The sequence below is a fragment of the Drosophila mauritiana genome, chromosome 2R (assembly GCF_004382145.1).
Source record: "Drosophila mauritiana strain mau12 chromosome 2R, ASM438214v1, whole genome shotgun sequence".
Lineage (NCBI taxonomy): Eukaryota > Metazoa > Arthropoda > Insecta > Diptera > Drosophilidae > Drosophila > Drosophila mauritiana.
In genome coordinates this window covers 1,709,996-1,729,866 of record NC_046668.1, presented here as the reverse complement: position 1 = coordinate 1,729,866, position 19,871 = coordinate 1,709,996, and the positions used below count along the sequence as shown (strand labels likewise).

At 37.3% G+C, this 19,871-nt stretch overlaps 1 protein-coding gene across 3 annotated transcripts in view; it reads left to right on the top strand.

Annotated features, from left to right (window-relative positions):
- The first annotated feature begins 850 nt into the window (after positions 1-850).
- The window catches only part of LOC117136631 (nipped-B protein), a 57,863-nt gene continuing 38,842 nt past the window's right edge, over positions 851-19,871 (top strand). Inside the window, exons 1-10 of one of the 3 annotated variants that reach the window (XM_033297620.1) lie at positions 851-1,039; positions 1,291-1,409; positions 1,492-1,663; positions 1,719-1,834; positions 1,890-2,049; positions 2,109-2,688; positions 2,761-2,998; positions 3,067-3,231; positions 9,491-9,669; positions 11,040-11,480. In XM_033297620.1, the coding sequence (XP_033153511.1) occupies positions 1,343-1,409; positions 1,492-1,663; positions 1,719-1,834; positions 1,890-2,049; positions 2,109-2,688; positions 2,761-2,998; positions 3,067-3,231; positions 9,491-9,669; positions 11,040-11,480 (2,118 nt within the window). In that variant the 5' untranslated portion in view covers positions 851-1,039; positions 1,291-1,342. Of the gene's footprint in view, positions 1,040-1,290; positions 1,410-1,491; positions 1,664-1,718; positions 1,835-1,889; positions 2,050-2,108; positions 2,999-3,066; positions 3,232-9,490; positions 9,670-11,039; positions 11,481-19,871 lie in introns of all 3 variants that reach the window. The other 2 variants (XM_033297619.1, XM_033297618.1) reach the window with 2 other exon arrangements.

The window sequence follows — 19,871 nt, the reverse complement described above, 5'->3', positions numbered from 1 at the left end:
AAAATAATTTTTCATCATTAAATTTATAATCAATTTGTATCAGTGTGATTTTTGAGGTGGCGTCTTGAAAATACAAGAGTCACACTATTGCAAAGTTTCGTGTTTATGAGAGTGATGAAATTAAGAGGATCGTGAAAAGCGAGAACACGCTCTATTATTGTTCTCTTGGTACTCTGTTGGCTATCACAAGCATGTTATAGGGTAATCGTTTTTTTCCGATTCAGAGAGTAAAATAATTTTTGAACAGTAAGAACAATAAAGGTGTTTCATTATATGGTTGATGGGCTGGCTTATAATATACTTAAAAGTATTTTATTATATTAAATACAAAAATAACAAACTAAGTAATTTACTAACATAAAAGAATATAATAACCGTGACAGTTTTTTAAAACTTCTTGCATGTATCAGAAGGGTAATTGACTTTACCAAGACGCAAATTTATATTAAGCTTGTAGAAAATAGATATACGCATATTTAAATATTGTTGCCTGTCTTACTCAATAAAAAAGGAGGAAGAGATTTTACTTCTCCTCTGGCATTTCCTAATGAAGACCTGACTTTTTCGTGGTCGATTCCGATTTCAGACAGCTAGACCTGCACTATTACACGTACACTATTAAGAGTTATTGATCTAAGTAAGTATCGGGACAGGAGAAGTATCTTCAAGTCGTTAATGTCCTAAATTGCAATAAAACATTGTCCATTTAGAAATATCTCTGAAACCTTCAAGATTTCTACGTTTCATTGACCTTCTATGTAACTACATAGTCTGGAATGGACCTTTTATTATATTTGAAGTATTAACGTTTTTGGCTGAAACGGTATTCTTTATTAAGTTTAGCGCGGCCACACTATCCTACAGGTCGGCCATATTCTTCAAACACTATTTCGAAAACTAAAATATTAAAAGTACTTAGTAATGTAAATTTATAAGTTGGTATTTAATTAAAACGCAAAGGAGAATCGGAGTAATTCCTTTAAATTGAACTGTGCCAATTCGTTAATATTTGTTGTTCGCATTAACGTAACGGTAAATGGTAATGCTACTGAAATTGTTTTAACTACATATGTAGTTGTTTATTATAAATCAATGTAAAGTGATTTATCTACTAGTTTTATAATTTCTAAATTAAAAAGATAAGATAGTATATAAAGTGATAATACAGCTGGACAATATCCATATATTTTAATATATTCATATAATCATTGTTTCCAATTACATTGTTTAACATGTTTATGAAATGATGTTTAGTTGTACCGTAATAAATAATAGATTTGTTTTTTCCAGCTCTTAGAATCAAAGTTGTGTTGTAATCTGTCGGATTATACTTTCATTTAATATGGGGGAACGTGACAACCCAACCGTACCTGTAACAACATTAGCTGGTTTAACCAGCACTTCTGATTGTAAGTATTTTATGTGCCACAAAAAATAATATGTATGTACACGTTTCAAAACTTATAAATATTTTTCTCGTTTAAATGCAAGTGCTAAGCGAGCTACCAGTGGCGGATTCGCTCCAGAGTGCAGCGTCCTTAAATAAATCTTTATTGTTCCATGCTTTGGTAGCTAACGAGTCTAGCAATTTACTTTCTATGCGAAATGAAAATCTAGTTCGACAATTGGTAACTGCCATTGAGAGAACAAACTCCGATAATATGTTAGTTGTTTAATATATTGTTTGTTTTGCTTTATTAAAATAACTTGTATTTTAGAGAGTTAATACAGTGCCCAGTTGAAGACACAGCAACTAACTGTAGTACTTATCCTGAGCTTCTACAGGGAATATATCATTTTCGCCCAGCGGTTTTTAATACATCCATAAAAATACGTATGTTTTAAAAATAATATCAAATATTTGCGTGTTACATGAATTTCATCCACAGACTCTCCGGACCAACATACTGCTAATGCTCGATTAGAGGCAAAGAAAATGCAAATTGATTCCTATTCAATACCGGAATGTTATGCATCACCAACGAATGTGTCCATTTCAAATGAACATCAATTGCAAGACGCTCAAGTCTGTTTCAATCATCTTACTAGGTGGGCTATATTTTTTATTATACTACAAGCCTTACATTTAATGCATTTTTTTGTTTTAGTATGACCTCAAAAGAAATCTTAGAAGAATTTTCACAAATAAATTTTAAAGAAAATTCAACAGAAAAAGATAAAATTGATGACTTTATCGAAAATTCAGATTTAAATGTGACTAAGATACTTACACAAAATACTCTAAAAAAAAAGTCTAATACACCGGAAAGAAGTACGGTGCAATCAATACAAGAACAGTTTTTTATTCAGCAACAAGAAGCCAATTATAATTTAAAACATGATTTTAAACAAGTATCAACAAATGTTGGTCAAATTCAAAATATTTCTCATACTTTTCCCCATGAGCTATCAAATTTTAATTTAAATTCTGTAAATATCCCCAACGTGTTATATGTACAAAGTCCACCTTCCACTGAATCAGAACCAACTCAAGCACACAACTCATCAATTGAATATTTAAAAAAAAAAAAAACGGAAATTCTTGACGTCAGCATTTTAAATCGACAACAGTTGTTAGAAAATACCAGCTTACATATTATCAATAAAAGTTCAACGTACCAAACGAACCAAAATGTATCAACAACTACATCGACATCTACTTCGTCAAGTGGCAAGTCCCAGGTCCGGGTATGTATAAATCGCCTTAGTATTGAGGATTCTCGCCTTATGCAACAGAGTATTAAAAAGTTTGTACAAAAGTCACCAGAATTGGCTAGAAGCATGGGGTTACTACAAGAAACGTGCCAGCAGCAACATGAAAACTTGAATATTATACACACAAGTGCGGAAGAATGTGTAGTAGTGAGTCGTGCGTCCAGTACAAATAATACAGTCAAAATCCCTATTGATACATTTTCTACTATAAAAGCCGATGAAAAACGATCCGCGAAAAGAAAACTTGCCATATCAGTTGGTGACATCCCACCGGAACAAATATGTAAGTAATGAATAATAATTCCCTTATAATATATACAAATGTAAACTAATCAAAATTGTATTATGTAGTTTCAAAGCCTAAAATGCGTCGGGTCGAAAGAATTACACCTCTTTCTAACACAAAGTGTGTGAAGGAAGAAGTCACCCGTTCGCAAACATATCAACAATTTATTCGAAACATGGATCATATAATTGAAATTTTAGACGATAGTGAATCTCCTAACTTTGATTCAGGTAAGTTAAAATACTAAAACTTGAAAATATTTAAGAAACTTTTATTATTATTATTGTTAAGTGGGTTTGTAAGTGTACTGCGACCCAGTCGGATCTATTGTACTACCCCTGAAGTCAAATGCACTGTATAAAAGCCAGAATTTTATTGGGGTTCAGGGCTGCAATTGTTTCCTCTTGATGTCAAGCGCCATGCAATCACATATAATATGTGCAGAGTTCTCCTCCTCCATTCAGCAGAAGGTCCGAGTTCACTGTCTGCAATGCCAATCTTATGTAAATGACTGTGAAGTCGGCAATGCCCCGTAAGAAGGCCAGTCAAAATGCGCACGGTGTTTTTCCCGTGTGTCATTAAGGTCTTGAATCTTTTGTGGTTATATTCACGAAGGAGAATCTTAGACTGCCTATGTCCTGGTAGGTGTTTCCAGAAGGACAGACATTTTTCTTCCTCTATTGATTTAAGTAAGCCCAGTACTCTGTGGTGACCAACACCACAGAATGGTTCGGGCCCAATTAGAGGGTTCTCTGCCCCTTTCCTGGCTAGGTTGTCCGCTAGCTCATTTCCCGGGATGTTGTTGTGTCCCGGGACCCACCTTATTGTGAGTTTGTTGACAGCTCCCAGTTTGTCTAGGGCTGTCCTCACTTCATTTACTAGCTTAGATGTTATCTTAGTTTTGCTGAGCGCCTTTATGGCTGCTTGACTATCAGACAGTATAGCAATGTCCCTGCCACAATAGTTCCTTTGCAGATTAAACTCCGCACAGCGTCCAATAGCACAGACTTCAGTTAGAAAAATGCTGGTATATCTGCCCATTGATTCGTGGTATTTTAACCTGGGTCCTACAACCCCCAGCCCACTTCCCTCGTCGGTGAGGGATCCTGGGTCCTGGTGAGGGTCTGTATACCACTTTATTGTTTGTGGTTTCATGGGGTGTACTTTCCCCAGGGATGTCCAACTGTTCTTACTAATGAGATGAGTGCTGAAGTTCTGAGCGAACCTATGCTCAGCTGGCATCCGTACTTGTGAGGTTGCAGTCATTTCCTGCTGCCTCAAATCTTATTAGGATGGCTTTCCGTCTCATTTCAATGACGATTTGAAGCGGCGTTACCTCCATTAGTACTTCTTAGGCTGCAGTGGGACAGGTACGCATTGCTCTTGTCATGCATACGCAGGCCATTCTATGCAGCTTATGGAGTTTCGCCCATAGGTTAGTATGGGTCTGACTACCATGAAGTACAGCCAGGTATTATGCGTGGTGAGCTTCCCCACGATTTACCACCAATTTTCCTACACGTGAAAAGTGCTCTGGTGCCCTTATCAATTGTGTTATCGACATGAGTTTTGAAGCTAAATTTGGATTCAAGGGTTATCCCAAGATACTTAACTTCATTGCTGGCCTCTATGCGACATTCTGACAGGGTTATTGCCTTCATTCTCTGTAGCTTGTACCTATTTGTGAAAGGAACAATACAAGTTTTGCTAGGATTTAGGCTCAGGCCTACTTCCTTGCACCATTCGCTGGTCATGTTAAATGATATCGCAGAGTGTTTCCTCATATTTACCTCTAGCTATAATGACAATATCGTCAGCAAAGTATAGTGGCAAATTATACCCCTGCGCATTGCTACTGTCATGCATATGCAGGGCATTCTTTGGAACTTATGAAGTTTCACCTTAGTGGTGCTAAGGCGTGCTCTATCACCCCAGGCTATTACTCCATAGGTTAGTATGGGTCTGACTACCATGAGGTAAAGCCATCTTATTATACGTGGTGAGGTTTCCCACGATTTTCCAGCAATTTTCCTACACGTGAAAAGTGCTCTGGTGCACTTATCAATTGTGTTATCGACATGAGTTTTGAAGCTAAATTTGGATTCAAGGGTTATCCCAAGATACTTAACTTCATTGCTGGCCTCTATGCGACATTCTGACAGGGTTATTGCCTTCATTCTCTGTAGCTTGTACCTATTTGTGAAAGGAACAATACAAGTTTTGCTAGGATTTAGGCTCAGGCCTACTTCCTTGCACCATTCGCTGGTCATGTTAAATGATATCGCAGAGTGTTTCCTCATATTTACCTCTAGCTATAATGACAATATCGTCAGCAAAGTATAGTGGCAAATTATACCCCTGCGGGTCAGTCTCTTCAGCAACTCGTCTACCAGAAGGCTACACATTAGTGGTGAGAGGACACCCCCTTGAGGGCAACCCCTTGTGGTAGATACTGTGGACGACTGTCCTCCTATAGTGGCCATGGCACGCCTAGATACCAGTAGTAACTTGATCCATCTGCTGGTTGTTGCATCTCTTCCTCTTCTTGCCAGGGATACGTTGACAGCCTCATGGGAGGTATTGTCGAAAGCACACTGTATGTCTAAGAAGGCACATAACGCCACTTTCTTATGAGTCAGTGAATCCTCAATAATGCTTTTAAGGTGATATAGGGCAGTATCAGTTGATCTGCCCGCTCTGTAGGCATGCTGCGTCCGTTGGAGCGGATGCTCCACAAGCAGAGTGCTTCTTATGCTGATATCCACTAGATTTTTCAACGTTTTTAGCAAAAACGATGTCTTTATTTCCAGCTTTCGAAATGAAGACCACTTTGGCTATACTCCAGGGAGTAGGTATGTGTCCTAAAGCTAGACTCCTGATCGGTGTTGAAAGCTGACTTAGCGCTCGTTGAAGCAGGATTTGCTGAATGCCATCTGGACGCGGAGATTTGTAGGGGTGGAATATACCAATTGCCCATCTTAATCACCGTTGTTACTATTGATTTTGCTTTGGCCCAATCAGTAGCACGCGGTCTACTTTGTGCCGTTACTATGGTATTCCCATCCGTTTGAAGCGTGCTTCCCGGAAAGTGAGTTGCCAGTAGTAGCTCAAGTTTCTCCTTACTTCTTTAGTATAGGAGTTATCCTCTTTTCGTAGTGCCTGATTTGATTCTCGCACTCCTTTGGAGATTGCTCTGTGAAGTCTTGCGCCTTAACATTTGTTTACTATTGCCTCACAGATGGTTCTATAATTCCTTCGTTTGGCTTTTCTGATCTCATGGTTATACATAGTCAGCTTATTCCGGTAGGCATCCCATTCCCTTCTCTAAGACTGACTCACCTCTTTGGTTCACGTCGCTGCTACCTCATATCACGTGATGTACATTTGCATCACATCCAATAATGATGGGTGAGTGCATCCTCTTGTAGTGTTCAGCCAGTGCAGTGATTTCGGGCGGTGGGCACGCCCAAGCACGCACAATCTTCTTGTCTGCTCCCACATCTTCTACCACGATCGGTACACAGTCCCGCGTGAGAAATTCTGTAAGTATATAATAATTAATACTTCTACATGCCAGGATACAGGCTCTAGGGCTAGAGGCCCGTTGATCCAAAATTACCTTGGCGTTCTTCACGTACAGTCCTTTTATACCCTGGTTATACCAGGGTTCCTGTATCAGGGCTAGCCCAAGATGTTGCTTGGGAACATCCTTGCCAGCACGGCCTAGGCCGCCGTGGCGCGATGAATGTTCACCTGAGCTATCCCTGTACTCCCGACCATTACATGATCGGCTCCATCGTCGGCGTTGCTGATCTGGAGATACCCAGATCACCATCCACCGGTATCGCTGCTTCCGTACTCAGCAGGTCTAGTTCCATGCCTAGCTCCTGAGAGGATAACGGGGTCTGATCCCCCACCTCGATGATGGTCGCATCAAGATCCTCATCATCCGCCAGATCCTCGCTGGATTCGGAGAGCTTATTGGGCTTCTCCTTCTTCCTCCGTTTTAGCCTTCTTTAGACCACAAACTGAGATGTCTCCAAATGTCTCCACCTTTGAGGTACTTGGGCCATCGAAGGGAGCAGTCAGTGGCCTGCTCTTCTCCACCTTCTGCCTCTTAGGCGTTTCCGTCGGAGGCGTCAGGGTGGTGTTTGCCCGCTTCGAAGCAGAGTTGGGCCTTTGCTCTAGCGGCTGCGGTGTCTTGGCCAGAGACAAAGCTTCCGCAGGTGGCTTGCCCTGCTAAAGGTAACGAAGATACCACTTCGTTCTGGCCCCGCTCAGCCCCTTACGGTTAGGGTCATCCCGGGCCTCAGGCTGACCAAGTTGCGGTAATGGGTTTTTAGCCCGTCCCGCTTGTCCTGCTTGGACCACAGTCGAGTGACTCGGTGTGGCTGCCCGATTCCTCCGTCCCGCAGCTGGGCGTACTTGTGCCGTCAAGGCCTGCGGTATTTTAGCATTTTTGGGTGTATTGTTCATGGTTCCCACGAGTTGCAGAGAAATAAACGGTCCACCCGGGCAGAGAGGTAAGGCTGACCAGATCGGGCGGACGCCACTTGCCCGGACTCTCCGTTAGCGACTGGGCTAGTTGTTTCCCGGGCCCCCAGCCTGGCAGACTCTCGGCACGGGTCGAAGGACACCTATTAGGAGCATTTTTTGGTGTTATTACCACCGAAGTAGGCTGCTCCCCGTCAAGGAGACGGACCTCAAACTGTCTTGCGACATTTCCCGCTGTCAAGGCCTGCGGTATTTTAACATTTTTGGGTCTCTGGTTCATGGTTCCCACGAGTTGCACAGAAATAAACGGTCTACCCGGGCAGAGATCCGCAGTACCCGGGTAAGGCTACCCAGACCGGGCGGACGCCACTTGCCCGGACTCTCCGTTAGCGACTGGGCTAGTTGTTTCCCGCGCCCCCAGCCTGGCAGACTCTCGGCACGGGTCGAATGACACCTTAGTCCTGCCCGTAGATGTGGAAATTTTTGAAAGTTTTCAGCTACAACAGAGACATGACCTAACTAAGAGCCTGTTTCCAGCCGCCCTCGCGTGGAGAGTGTAATTGCACTTCTAATGGTGCGTCACAATTACGGCGCGTACCACCAGGTGGTTGATCCCCTTGTGATACCTACTGGCAAGGCGGCCTAAAAAAACTATTAGAAAATTTAATAATTTTTTCGATTTTTTGACACTTATGTTTACAAATATTTTTACCCGTTACTGGTAGAGCGAAAGGGTATACTAGATTCGTTGAAAAGTATGTAACAGGCAGAATGAAGTGTTCCCGACTATATAAAGTATATATGTATATCTTTGATCAGGATCAATAGCCGATTCGATCTAACCATGTCCGTATGAACGTCGAGATCGGAGGAACTATAAAAGCTAGAAGGTTGATGTTCAGCATACAGATTCTATAGACAAAGACGCAGCGCAAGTTCGTTGACCCATGTTGCCACGTCCACTCTAACGCCCACAAACCGTACAAAACTGCCACGCCCACAATTTTGAAAAATGAATTGATATTTTTTCACATTTTGAAAATTTAGTCTTGTAAATTTCTATCGATTTGCCAAAAACGTTTTTGCCACGCCCTAAATCCGCCCAAATCTGCCACGCTCACAGTTTTTAAAAATTGTACTGTATTTTTTCCTAGTTTTATTAGTCTTGTAAATTTCTATCGATTTGCAAAAAAAAATCACTCTAACGCCCTAAAGCCGCCAAGCCAGCCGGTAACGTCCACACTTGAATAATTAAAAAAATTTTTTTTTCATTTTATTTCCCAATATCTAAAAATTAAATTACATTAAAACATTGTCCAATTAGAAATATCTCTCAAACCTTCAAGATTTGTACTTTTTATTGACATTGTTTGTAACTACATAGTCTGGAAAGGACATTTTATATGACATGTTGACGTTTTTGGCTGAAAGAGTATTTATTATTAAAAATGATGAAATTTTGCGTTTTTTTTTTTGCGTTTTTTTGCATTCACACTAGCTGAGTAACGGGTATCTGATATCTATAGCAGTTTCTTTTGTTTTTAAGTAAGTTCGTTAAATCAGAAAATATTTATTATTTAGGTTATTAGTCAGGCAATGCTGCTGGTTTTGTCTCCGAATGCTTCTATTGTTATTTATTTATCGTAGGTTCTAATATCCGTTTGTGCGCCATATTATTTACTCGCTGTCTAGAGTAGTCGATTGGTTATATAATACCAACGTGGGATGCGTTGGTTGAGTCGACTTTTAGTAGTCATGCGTGGATCTCCAAAAATCCACTGGAGCTTTTACAGAAGATGTTATTATCTCTGAAGCTCGATCGACTAAATACAGCAATATTCTTATCTCTAAAGCTTGCCCTATAACTACCCAAGACTTTTGAGCTAGGCTTAAAATAATATATTTTTAGCTGGGTGATTGTTAACTTATACACATCACTCTCTTTATCAAACATCTTTAGATATTAATGTATGGATATAATTTCTTTTATTGCAGAGGATGTAGACGAGACCATTGAATGCATTTCCTCAAAACTTTTAAATTCAATGAGTACTGATGTTGCCAAGTTAAAAGCTAAGCAGGCTTTAGATTCCATACCAAAAAATAAGTTAACCCTACTTATTAATTATGCAATGCGCAACGTGTACTTAGCCCGGAATTATTTTGCTGGAACGGTAAATATGATGATCCTATATACCATTGTTTGAACAACTGCACTGTGTTACAAAATGAGACCTTTTTTTATTATATTGATGTTTGATTGAAAGTCCTTCGTTAGTCAGTTGTTGGTCGATGACTTGTAAATCTTCTAACTTTATTTGTTAATATCTATGTTTAATGTTGAGAGAAATGAAAGGTTATCTTCATTACTACTGGAAAATGTTTATAGTGTTTTTAGTTTTATCCAGAAAGCTTACATCGATAGAAGAACATTTATTTTATTAAAAAAAAACAACAAAAATATGAGTAATTTATTTAAAAGGTAGACTTCAGAGATAATAAAACAAGAGAGAATGCTATAGCCGAGTTCCCCGACTATCACATACCCGTTACTTAGCTAATGTGAACGCGAAACTTAATCTTTTTGTGATATCGATAGTATTTGGGGAATATAATGAGAAAAAAATATAAAAATTGTTTAAAAGTGTGAGCGGAACCATCTGTGCTTTTGTAGGTGAAAGGATGGGCGTGGCCACAATGTGTTTGGTATACAGATTAAAATTTGCAAGACAAACAATATAACGAAGAAAAATCTAAACATTTTTCAAAAGTGTAGTCGTGGCAGTTTTGGGCGGTTGTAGGACGATAGAGTGGGCCACACCCCACACCCAATCTAACGCCCACAAACCCCAAACTGCTGTTCAAAACTGCTACGGCCACACTTTTGAAAACAGTGTTATATTTCTTCACATTTCTTAGTCTTGTAAATTTCTATCGATTTGAAAAAAAAATTTTTTTTGCCACGCTGAAGCTGGAGTCCCACAAGGCATCGCACTTGGTCCAACTCTCTTTTTCCTCTACACTGGAAAAAAAGCTGGAAGATTGAGATTTAACATACAGATTCTAGAGACAAAGACGCAGCGCAAGTTTGTTGACCCACGCCCACTCTAACGCTCTAAAACCGTTCAAAACTGCCACGCACACACTTTAACAAAATGTTTTAATATTTTTTCAAAATTTTATTAGTCGTGTAATTTCCATCGAATTGCCACACAACTTTTTGCCACGCCCTAGAAGCCCTAGGCCCTAGAGCCGCCGAACCGGTCACGGCCCCACTTTTAATCAATTTTTAATTTTTTACTCATATTATTCCCCCATTTTTATCGATATCGCATTAAAATAATTAATTTTCGAGTTTGCATTCACACTAGCTGAGTAACGGGTATCTGATAAGCTTAAAGATGTTGTAAATATAAATACGAAGTTGTGAATTTTTTTGAATTTAGGATTTAGGCCTTTGTTTATCTATCGGTACTCATATAAGGATTAATCCATTCATTAAATTAAATATAAATATTAAAATAAATATATTTTAATTTTGCAGGAGGACGAAGATGAATTTGTAGATGATGAAGTTATTGAAAAATTACTTAACGCAATGGATGCTTGCTTGCTTATATGTAACATTTATTCTACAGTAAGCGACCTCCAGTTTTTACAAGAAGATAACGTATCACACATTATAAAATTTACGCAATTTCAACTGCGAGAAACCATATTTCCTCTTCATGACCCGGTTTACACGGCAAAAAGTATAAAGAGGACAAATCATCGTAAAAAAATAAAATCACACCAAGCTCAAAATCGAAGTATGCAGCTATTCTACTTGAAAACTGTAGAGCTATTAAAAGTTTTTGTTACACTTTTTGACAAATGTGTATTTGTTGATACTATAGTTTTACCATTGTCGACACTGGCTATTGAACCGTTTTTTGTTGACAACATAGAGACGTTGCAATTTGTATGTTTGGAACTCGTTACCACAGTAAGTAAAAACTCTTCACGCATAAACATAGAAGTCCTCCCTATATTTTCTACATGAAGTTTTATATATTATATCAGCTACACGTATAGTAATAAATTTATTTTCCTCGCCCTCATACAAAATTAACATCGTATATCTGATAGTCAGGGAATTCGACTATAATGTTCTCTAATCGAAAGAATCCATACTCCGAATCGTTACAGTAAAATTATTAAAAATTATGGCTTTGGAGGCTTTAACGGGTATAACCGTTACTCGTATAGTTAAAGGTTTTACTAGATTCGTTGAAAAGTTTGTAACAGGTAGAAGGAAGAACTCATAGAAAAGTTGAGTGCAGAACTTGAAGTATAGTTTCTGGGTTACGTGGTGCAAGGTATTTTTCGTGTCTATATATAACTAGCGGCTTCCATCAGAATACTATACACTCAAATTTAATCGAACGACCGCCATTTATCACTCTTGTGGCCATTTCGAATTTTTACCTATATCTTTGGGCTTGAAGAACGTTCCAACGCGCAATAATGAAAGTGTTAGGAGATCTAGTCTACTCTTGTGCTATCATTTAAATGTATGTGTTCACATTATAAACTTGTGCGTACACTTAATGAGTTAAATTCGGGTGTTTGAATCTAACTGACTCGCTACTGCGAGGGCTTCGCCTTTTATTCATTCTTACATAGGTTCTTATCATCTAATTATATAAAGCAGCGCTTGTAAGACGCTGCTGTCTGCGTTTGTAAATGCAGCTGAGTTTTATTCTTAAATCTATATTTGAGGCCGATGACCGCGCTAATCACCTCCCGCGTGATCATATCTCTTGACACTTCGGCAATAGGCCGCTGCAATCGTACTTATCTGTAGTTGCCACTTATGCTGTCCAGTGACATGTTTATTGCAGCCCGTAAATAGAACACATTTATAGTTTGGAAGTCTAGCAATTTGTTTAGTGATGAGGGGAAATGGGTACTTGTATTTTCGTTCGCACACAGTCGATCGGTGTCATTTTTTATCTAGCATCATGGGACTTTCGAAAGGTGAACAGCTTGGCCGAATAATCTTAGCGTTTAGTAATTCGTCAACTTTACCGGGGTAACTTTCTCACTTTGCATTTCTCTTCTTCACTAAGCCTAAGCCTGTGGTGATGACCTTTGTCTTTGGTATTCCAACAATTAACCAATCAGAATAATATTTTAAAATTTGTTTCAAGGCTGCCTTATCAAAATTATCAAGTTCACGATTTGATTCTATGACATCTTCATTATTGGTAATTTCTTACTCTTGTAGTAGTGTGAATTTGAAACTTGTCAGCGTCCATGGTTACGCCAAAGCCCTGGCCTACAATTTTACAATAAATTAGTATATGTATCATATATTCAAATATAGTCATATTTAAAATCTCAAAATAAAATTGATCAATATTTATATTACATAATAGTTGTTGAGTGCTGCATATTTAATCATTAGTTATGCCGTTCAATTTAACAATGTTACAAATTCTTTAATTTATTTCTTATCTTATCTTTTATCTTATATTTAAATTTACTAAATTTATCGGCGACGCTTTCCTTAACCAAGGAACATTCAGCGCCAGAATCGAAGCAAAATGGAACGGACTCATCCGTTGTGGCTTTTTCCTTGAGTTTTTGTCCTCTGCCGAAAGCAACATTAGGCATATTTATGTCCAGACGTTCCACAATAATTGCTTTTCACTTGAAGGAGATACTTAGACTTTTTACGCTACGCGCCTGTTGTAGATTCGCCCGTTCCGTTTTTTAAAAGTTTACGCTTGTAGTTGTTGCATGTCATATCGAGTTTTAATATGGTTTGTAACAATGCGACAATTTGTCATCAATTTGTGCCATGAGGGGCAGAGCTAGTGAAACCGCAATATCCTCCAGATCAATAGATTTAAATTTTGACATAATGTTAAGGATTCGGCTCCCATATTTGGTGTAACTTTCTCCAGACTTTGGTCGCCCCGTTCAAAATTTTCATCAGTGTGCCAGCAGACGTTTCGATGCCAACAAAGCGTTGATTGAAGAGTTCTTAAAATTGTGGCAAAGTGATGCCAGCAAAGCATATTTGGGACAGCCATTGTGATGCACTTCCCTCTAGCGCCTTACTTAAAGTTATCATCAGGCTGCTACCTTTGGGAATTTTATCAGCAAAAATGAGATCCACTGTTGTACACCAAGCTGAGGCATCTTCACCATCTCCCCCAGGATAAAATTTTGGCAAAGTTATATGTTTTCCCTTTTCATCAGTTGTCGATGCCATTGGTGTCTGCATATATTTCATGATCTCCAATAGGTTGTTGTTTTGCACTTGTAAAGCTGCAAAGTATGCATCGGTGATATTTGTAGGCAAAGCAGATCCCACTTCTGATGTCACAGAGTTGTTATTTTCTCGTGGCTGCTATGTTGACACACAAACTTTTTGAGCAAAGCGAATTCCAACGGGCGTGTACAAGCGTCTGCACGCCACTGCTCGCATTTTCTACTCGCGCATCGATCTATGCTTCACACACGCTAGCTGGACTACACTCGGCGACAGCGCGACAACGCCGTCGCCTCACTCGTAATAGTATTTTGGCGCCAGTCATATTCTATGTTGTAGTCAAATTCTAAGAATGATTTCACAATATACCAAACTCATTGCGCAGCAGCGTCTTGCAAGCGAAGTGGTCAAACTTTGTTAATAATGTGACATATACATTTTACTATACGAGTTACGGGTATAATAAAACTAAACTATAAGGTAATTAAGCACTGGGAGTATTAGCAGCTATGTCGTTCCGCTAGTCTAGGGTGACCATGGTTTATAGCCAGTTAGAGAAAATTATAGTTTTATATTTTATGTATTATGTTGGAGCTAAAAAGGATATAACTTTGATGATGTCATCGTTCGTTGGGTTAGGAAGTGCGGTTATTGGGTTGATTGATTGAAAGGGATCTGGGAAGGGAAGTGAAGGACAGTTAACTAGGATGTGTTTAACATCTAACTGTTGATGGTTGCAAAAAGAGCATATGTTGGTGAGGGATCTGTTCATGTAGTGGACATTGGTAAAGGTTGGGGTGTCCAAGTCTGAGTCTGCTAATAAGGATTTTATTTTTCCTGTTGTGGGATGTGGTCTTGTAGAAGTAATTTGGTGTGGTACCTTCTTAACTGCTTCCTATATGGCTATTATTTCTCCTGAAAAGACTGTGCAGAAAATAGGAGGTAGCCAAATTTGATTTTGCTGATTTCGCTTGTTACACTATAGCTTACTATAGCTACATAGCTTCCATCTATCTGTGTAAAGGAAATTTTGAAATTTCAAAAATGTGGACGTGGCATTTTTGGGCGTTTTTAAGGCGTTAGAGTGGGCGGGCAAAAAGATTTTTGTCAAATTTATAAAAGTTTACATTATTGATATTTTTATATAAAAATATTTTTCAAAAAGTTGCGCCTATGAAGAGTTTGCAATATTCATAAGTTAAAAAATATACAATTTTTAATATCTGAATGAATTATATTTTGAAGATCACCGACCGTTTTTAAGAAGGTATCAAACTAAACTCAAATAATTGATCTGGATTGATTGACGTCCAAGCCTCGGTCTAGAGATTTTTAAATATGGCCTTTGAATTTTAGAGTTCTTCTAAAATAGAGCTTTGGAGTTACTGACTTATGGATAAGTCACTATATATAGTGACGTATTTGGGTGGTCCAAACCGGCCACTTCAATTATAATGTAATTATAATGCACTTGAGTTTCTAATAATGAATTCTTTGGCAGCGGCACTGAGCCGTTCTTGTAAACATCCTAAAGCCTAACCTAAGCAGATTTGACTCCTCTCTTTGAATCTTCTCTTAATCTGAAGAATCAAATATTGTCAAAATACAGAGGCTTCTCCTCAATCCAATTTACATTTGATTTTAAGTCTTAAGCGGAGATCAAAAGAATAAAGACGTGAAAACTATTTCCCCGATAATTTTTTATTTCTTAGCGTTGTCCTTAGTCAACTGACGGGACATTAGTTCGACTCAAAAATATCACAACTAATTTTACTGGCGCAGTCGGTAAGATACAAAATTATCCGAAAAAAGAACCTTTGAGTGGAAAATAAGTTAAATTTTATAATACAGTGCTTGAAATATTTCCAAAAAATAAATTCGTGAAAACTCTTCAACTTGGATTATAATTCCAATTCGGTTATCCAATAAAAAGTGGAAGTGAAATACGAAACAAAAACATTAAGTCCAAAGGCAACTAAGTTTTAAAACCAACATATAAAATTAGAAGAAAGTAAAGTAAAAAAAAAAAAAAAAAAAAAACTTTATGTAAATAAATATATAAAAATAAATAAAAAAAAGCAATTTAATAATACAACACCAATATTAAAAATTTACAATAAAAAAAGTGAAACTAGAAAACATAACACTAAATCCAAAACGAAAAACAAGAACAAAATTTAAAATTTTACAATAAAAATGTCACAACACCAATTATTGCCGCACCCCAAATCGTTGCACTGAGCGACAACCACCTTGCCGAAGACCGTCGGCAGCTTAATGACATTATGCCATTTAAGGGTGATCCAGAAACCCTTCACACACTTTCGTTAGCAGAGTGGATTACGTAATTTCGCTCTACCAAACCAATGGTTTCCGAAAACAAAGGGTTCTACTGGGAGCCATCGAAAGGAACTTGGACGGACCGATTACACGTTCTTTGGGACTTCCGAATCGAAGATTGGCCTACGCTCAAAGCAAGACTCATCGCGGAATTTAAAACTCACACTCCAAACTACAAACTTCTGGAGAACATACAATGGAAACCTTAGAGTATTCTGCGAAGAAGCGGAAAGACGACGTTAATTATTAATTTCGAAACTACACCTGAAAGCTAACCAATCGGATTTTCTTATTTATATTCAGGCTATTAAAGACTCTATTAAGATACTGATAAGGAAACTACCAATACAATTATTTACAATTTTAGCTCATCACGATATTACAGACTTAAGATCCTTAATTACCATTGCGTTTGAGTTTGAGAAGAATTTATGAAGAACACATTAATTTTGAATTTAATAAAAACCCAGAATACCATAATAAAAACTCAAATTCTAATCAGAATTCGAAATCACATAAATTCAATACGAATGTTCAAACTCAATTTCGCCCAAGTTACCCACAATATTCCCAACCCTTCCAACCTAATTTTATTCAATACATGCAACAATTTAGACCTAGCTATACACAGCACCAATCTGGCACTCACCTAATTATTTCAGACCGAACCAATACACACAACCCATTATTCAAAAAAATAATAATTACTAAACGACTAAGACCGTCGGACAGTGAACAAACTATAATGTCTATTTAAGAAACGAGATTCCAAGATGCGCATGAATTCGAACAAGTTCCACCTAATTATTACGAACAACAGTATTATGACCAAAATCAATACAATCCGTATCAAAATCATGGGTTCATTAATGGGCAACAACAAGTCCAATCTGTACAAATTAATAACGAACAAAATCAAAATAATTCTGAACTAAACGAAAATTACATAAAAATAGTATACAAAGGGTGCTCATACAAATGCCTTCTAGACACAGGATCCACAATTAATATGATCAATGAAAATATATTTTGTCTTCCCATTCATAATAGTAGATGTGAAGTTTTAACATCAAATGGCCCTATTACCTTGAACGACTTGATTATGTTACCCAGAAATAGTATTTTCAAAAAAACCGAACCATTTTATGTGCACAGATTTTCTAATAATTACGATATGCTAATTGGCAGAAAATTGTTGAAAAATGCTCAATCAGTTATTAATTACAAAAATGATACAGTTACCCTTTTTGATCAAACTTACAACTTAATTACTTCAGAATCCGAAAGAAACCAAAATTTGTATATCCAAAGGACACCAGAATCAATTGCATGCTCAGATCAGAAATCAATAAAAAAATTATAATTTCTACAGTTTCGATTAGATCACCTAAATCAGGAGGAAACTTTAGAGTCAAAAGGCTTATTGAATAAATTTAGAAATCTCTAATATAAGGAAGGAGACAAATTAACATTTACAAATACCATTAAACACCCCAATTTATTCGAAGCAATACCCACTTGCGCAAACACACGAAATTGAAGTTGAAAACCAAGTACAGGAAATGCTAAATCAGGGATTAATTAGGGAAAGTAATTCGCCATACAATAGTCCTACTTGGGTCGTACCAAAAAACCGGATGCTTCTGGCATAATGAAGTACAGGGTAGTAATTGATTATAGAAAGCTAAATGAAATAACCATACCTGACAGATATCCAATTCCAAATATGGACGAAATTCTTGGCAATCTGGGTAAATGGCAATATTTTACTACAATCGATCTGGCAAATGGATTTCACCAAATAGAAATGGGCGAGGAATCAATTCCTAAAACTTCATTCTCCACCAAAAGCAGTCAATACGAATACCTTCGAATGCCATTTGGTCTTAGGAATGCACTATTCAAGATTTTAATATTTTCATTTTTAATTTTTTCAACATCCCCTACAGAACATTTAAATTCAATACAATTATTTTTTCAAAGCTTGCAGAAGCAAATTTAAAATTGCAACTAGACAAATGAGTTCTTAAAAAAGGAAGCTAACTTTCTTGGTCACATAGTAACTCCTGATGGTATTTAATCAAATCCTATTGGAGCTAAAGTAGTTTCATACCCAATTCTGACAAAAGTAAAAGAGATTGGAGCTTTCCTCGGATTAACAGGATATTTTCGCAAATTTATTCCAAATTACGCAGACATAGCAAAACCCATGACCAGCTGCTTAAAAAAAGGAGCAAAAATAGATACGCTAGTAACTTGGCCCTCGGGGCTGTCCTTTCTCAAAACGGTCATCCTATATCTTTTATTAGTAGAACGAACACTTAACAATCACAAATTAAATTGCAGTGCAATCGAAAAGGAATTACTCGCCATAGTTTGGGCCACAAAAACTTTTCGACATTATTTAGTTAGATTAAGCGAATACCAATTTAAAATAGATTATATTAAAGGGAAGGAAAATTCAGCTGCCGATGTATTATCAAGAATTAAAATTGAAGAAAATCATCATAGTGAAGCTACTCAACATAGTAGTAGCATAGTAGCACTAAAGTAGAGCATTCAATAATATTCGGTAACTCCGAATAACTCCGAATTCTTTATCCATAGAAACATTACCATCTATATTGAGAGCGATGTAGATTTTGAAATTATTCCAAGAGCACACATAGAAATTATTAATACCAAAGTAATACACAAAAGTAATTCGGAGTCTTTTCCTATTAAAACGTTGGTTCATACGCCGAATTCAAAGAAATCATGCTTCAATCACATGAAAAACTTTTACATCCTGGTATACAGAAAATGACAAAATTATTTAAGGAAAATAACTTCTTTCCAAATAGCCAACTATTAATTCAAAATATATACTAAACGAATGCATCATATGCAATTTGGCCAAAATAGAACAAAGAAACACCGAAATGCCTTTAAAAATCACACCGAAACCGGAACATTGCCTTGATATTTATTCTAATTTCGATACACGTGAGCATTCATTAATGCGCATTTTTAATCAATCAGAGACGGAGCTTTCTCCAGTTTAGCTTTAAAGCGATGGCTTGAAGAAGAAGAAATCGAATTACAGCTCAATACAGCAAAAAACGGGGTAGCAGACGTCGAAAGATTACACAAAACAATAAATAAAAAATTCGTTTAATAAATTCATCTGATGATGAAGAAGTAAAATTAAGCAAGATAAAAACAATCCACGACTGGACAGACACCTGCTCAAATTTTCCTTTACGCTGGGCATCTAATATTAGACACTCAAAAAATTAAAGAGAATAAAATAGATAAACATAAATGAAGACCGACAGGAATTTAATATTGATACTAATTACAGAAAGGTCCACTACAGAAAAGCAAATTAGAAAATCCATTTAAACCAACCAAAAATGTAGAAAAAACAGACCCTCACTAATAGAAATAGAGTTACGCACTACTACAAAACACAATTCAAAAAACAAAAGAAAAATAATCAATTCTCAATTTCACAGGCACCTGGTATCTGATAACACTATTGCTTATACCGATCACAGCTGTTCACGGATAGCAAATTCAAATTAATAATATTGACACCAACCAGGGATATCTCAATTTTTCTGATAAACCAGTCCACATACCATCCTCCTTTGAATACCATTGCTTAAAAATCAATTAAACTGAAATAGACATCGTGGTTGACTATTTTGAGCAAAGACTATGAACCGATTACCATGCACCCCAGATCAAATGTGTATACAATAAAATGAAAAGAGAACTAGTCGGAATAAC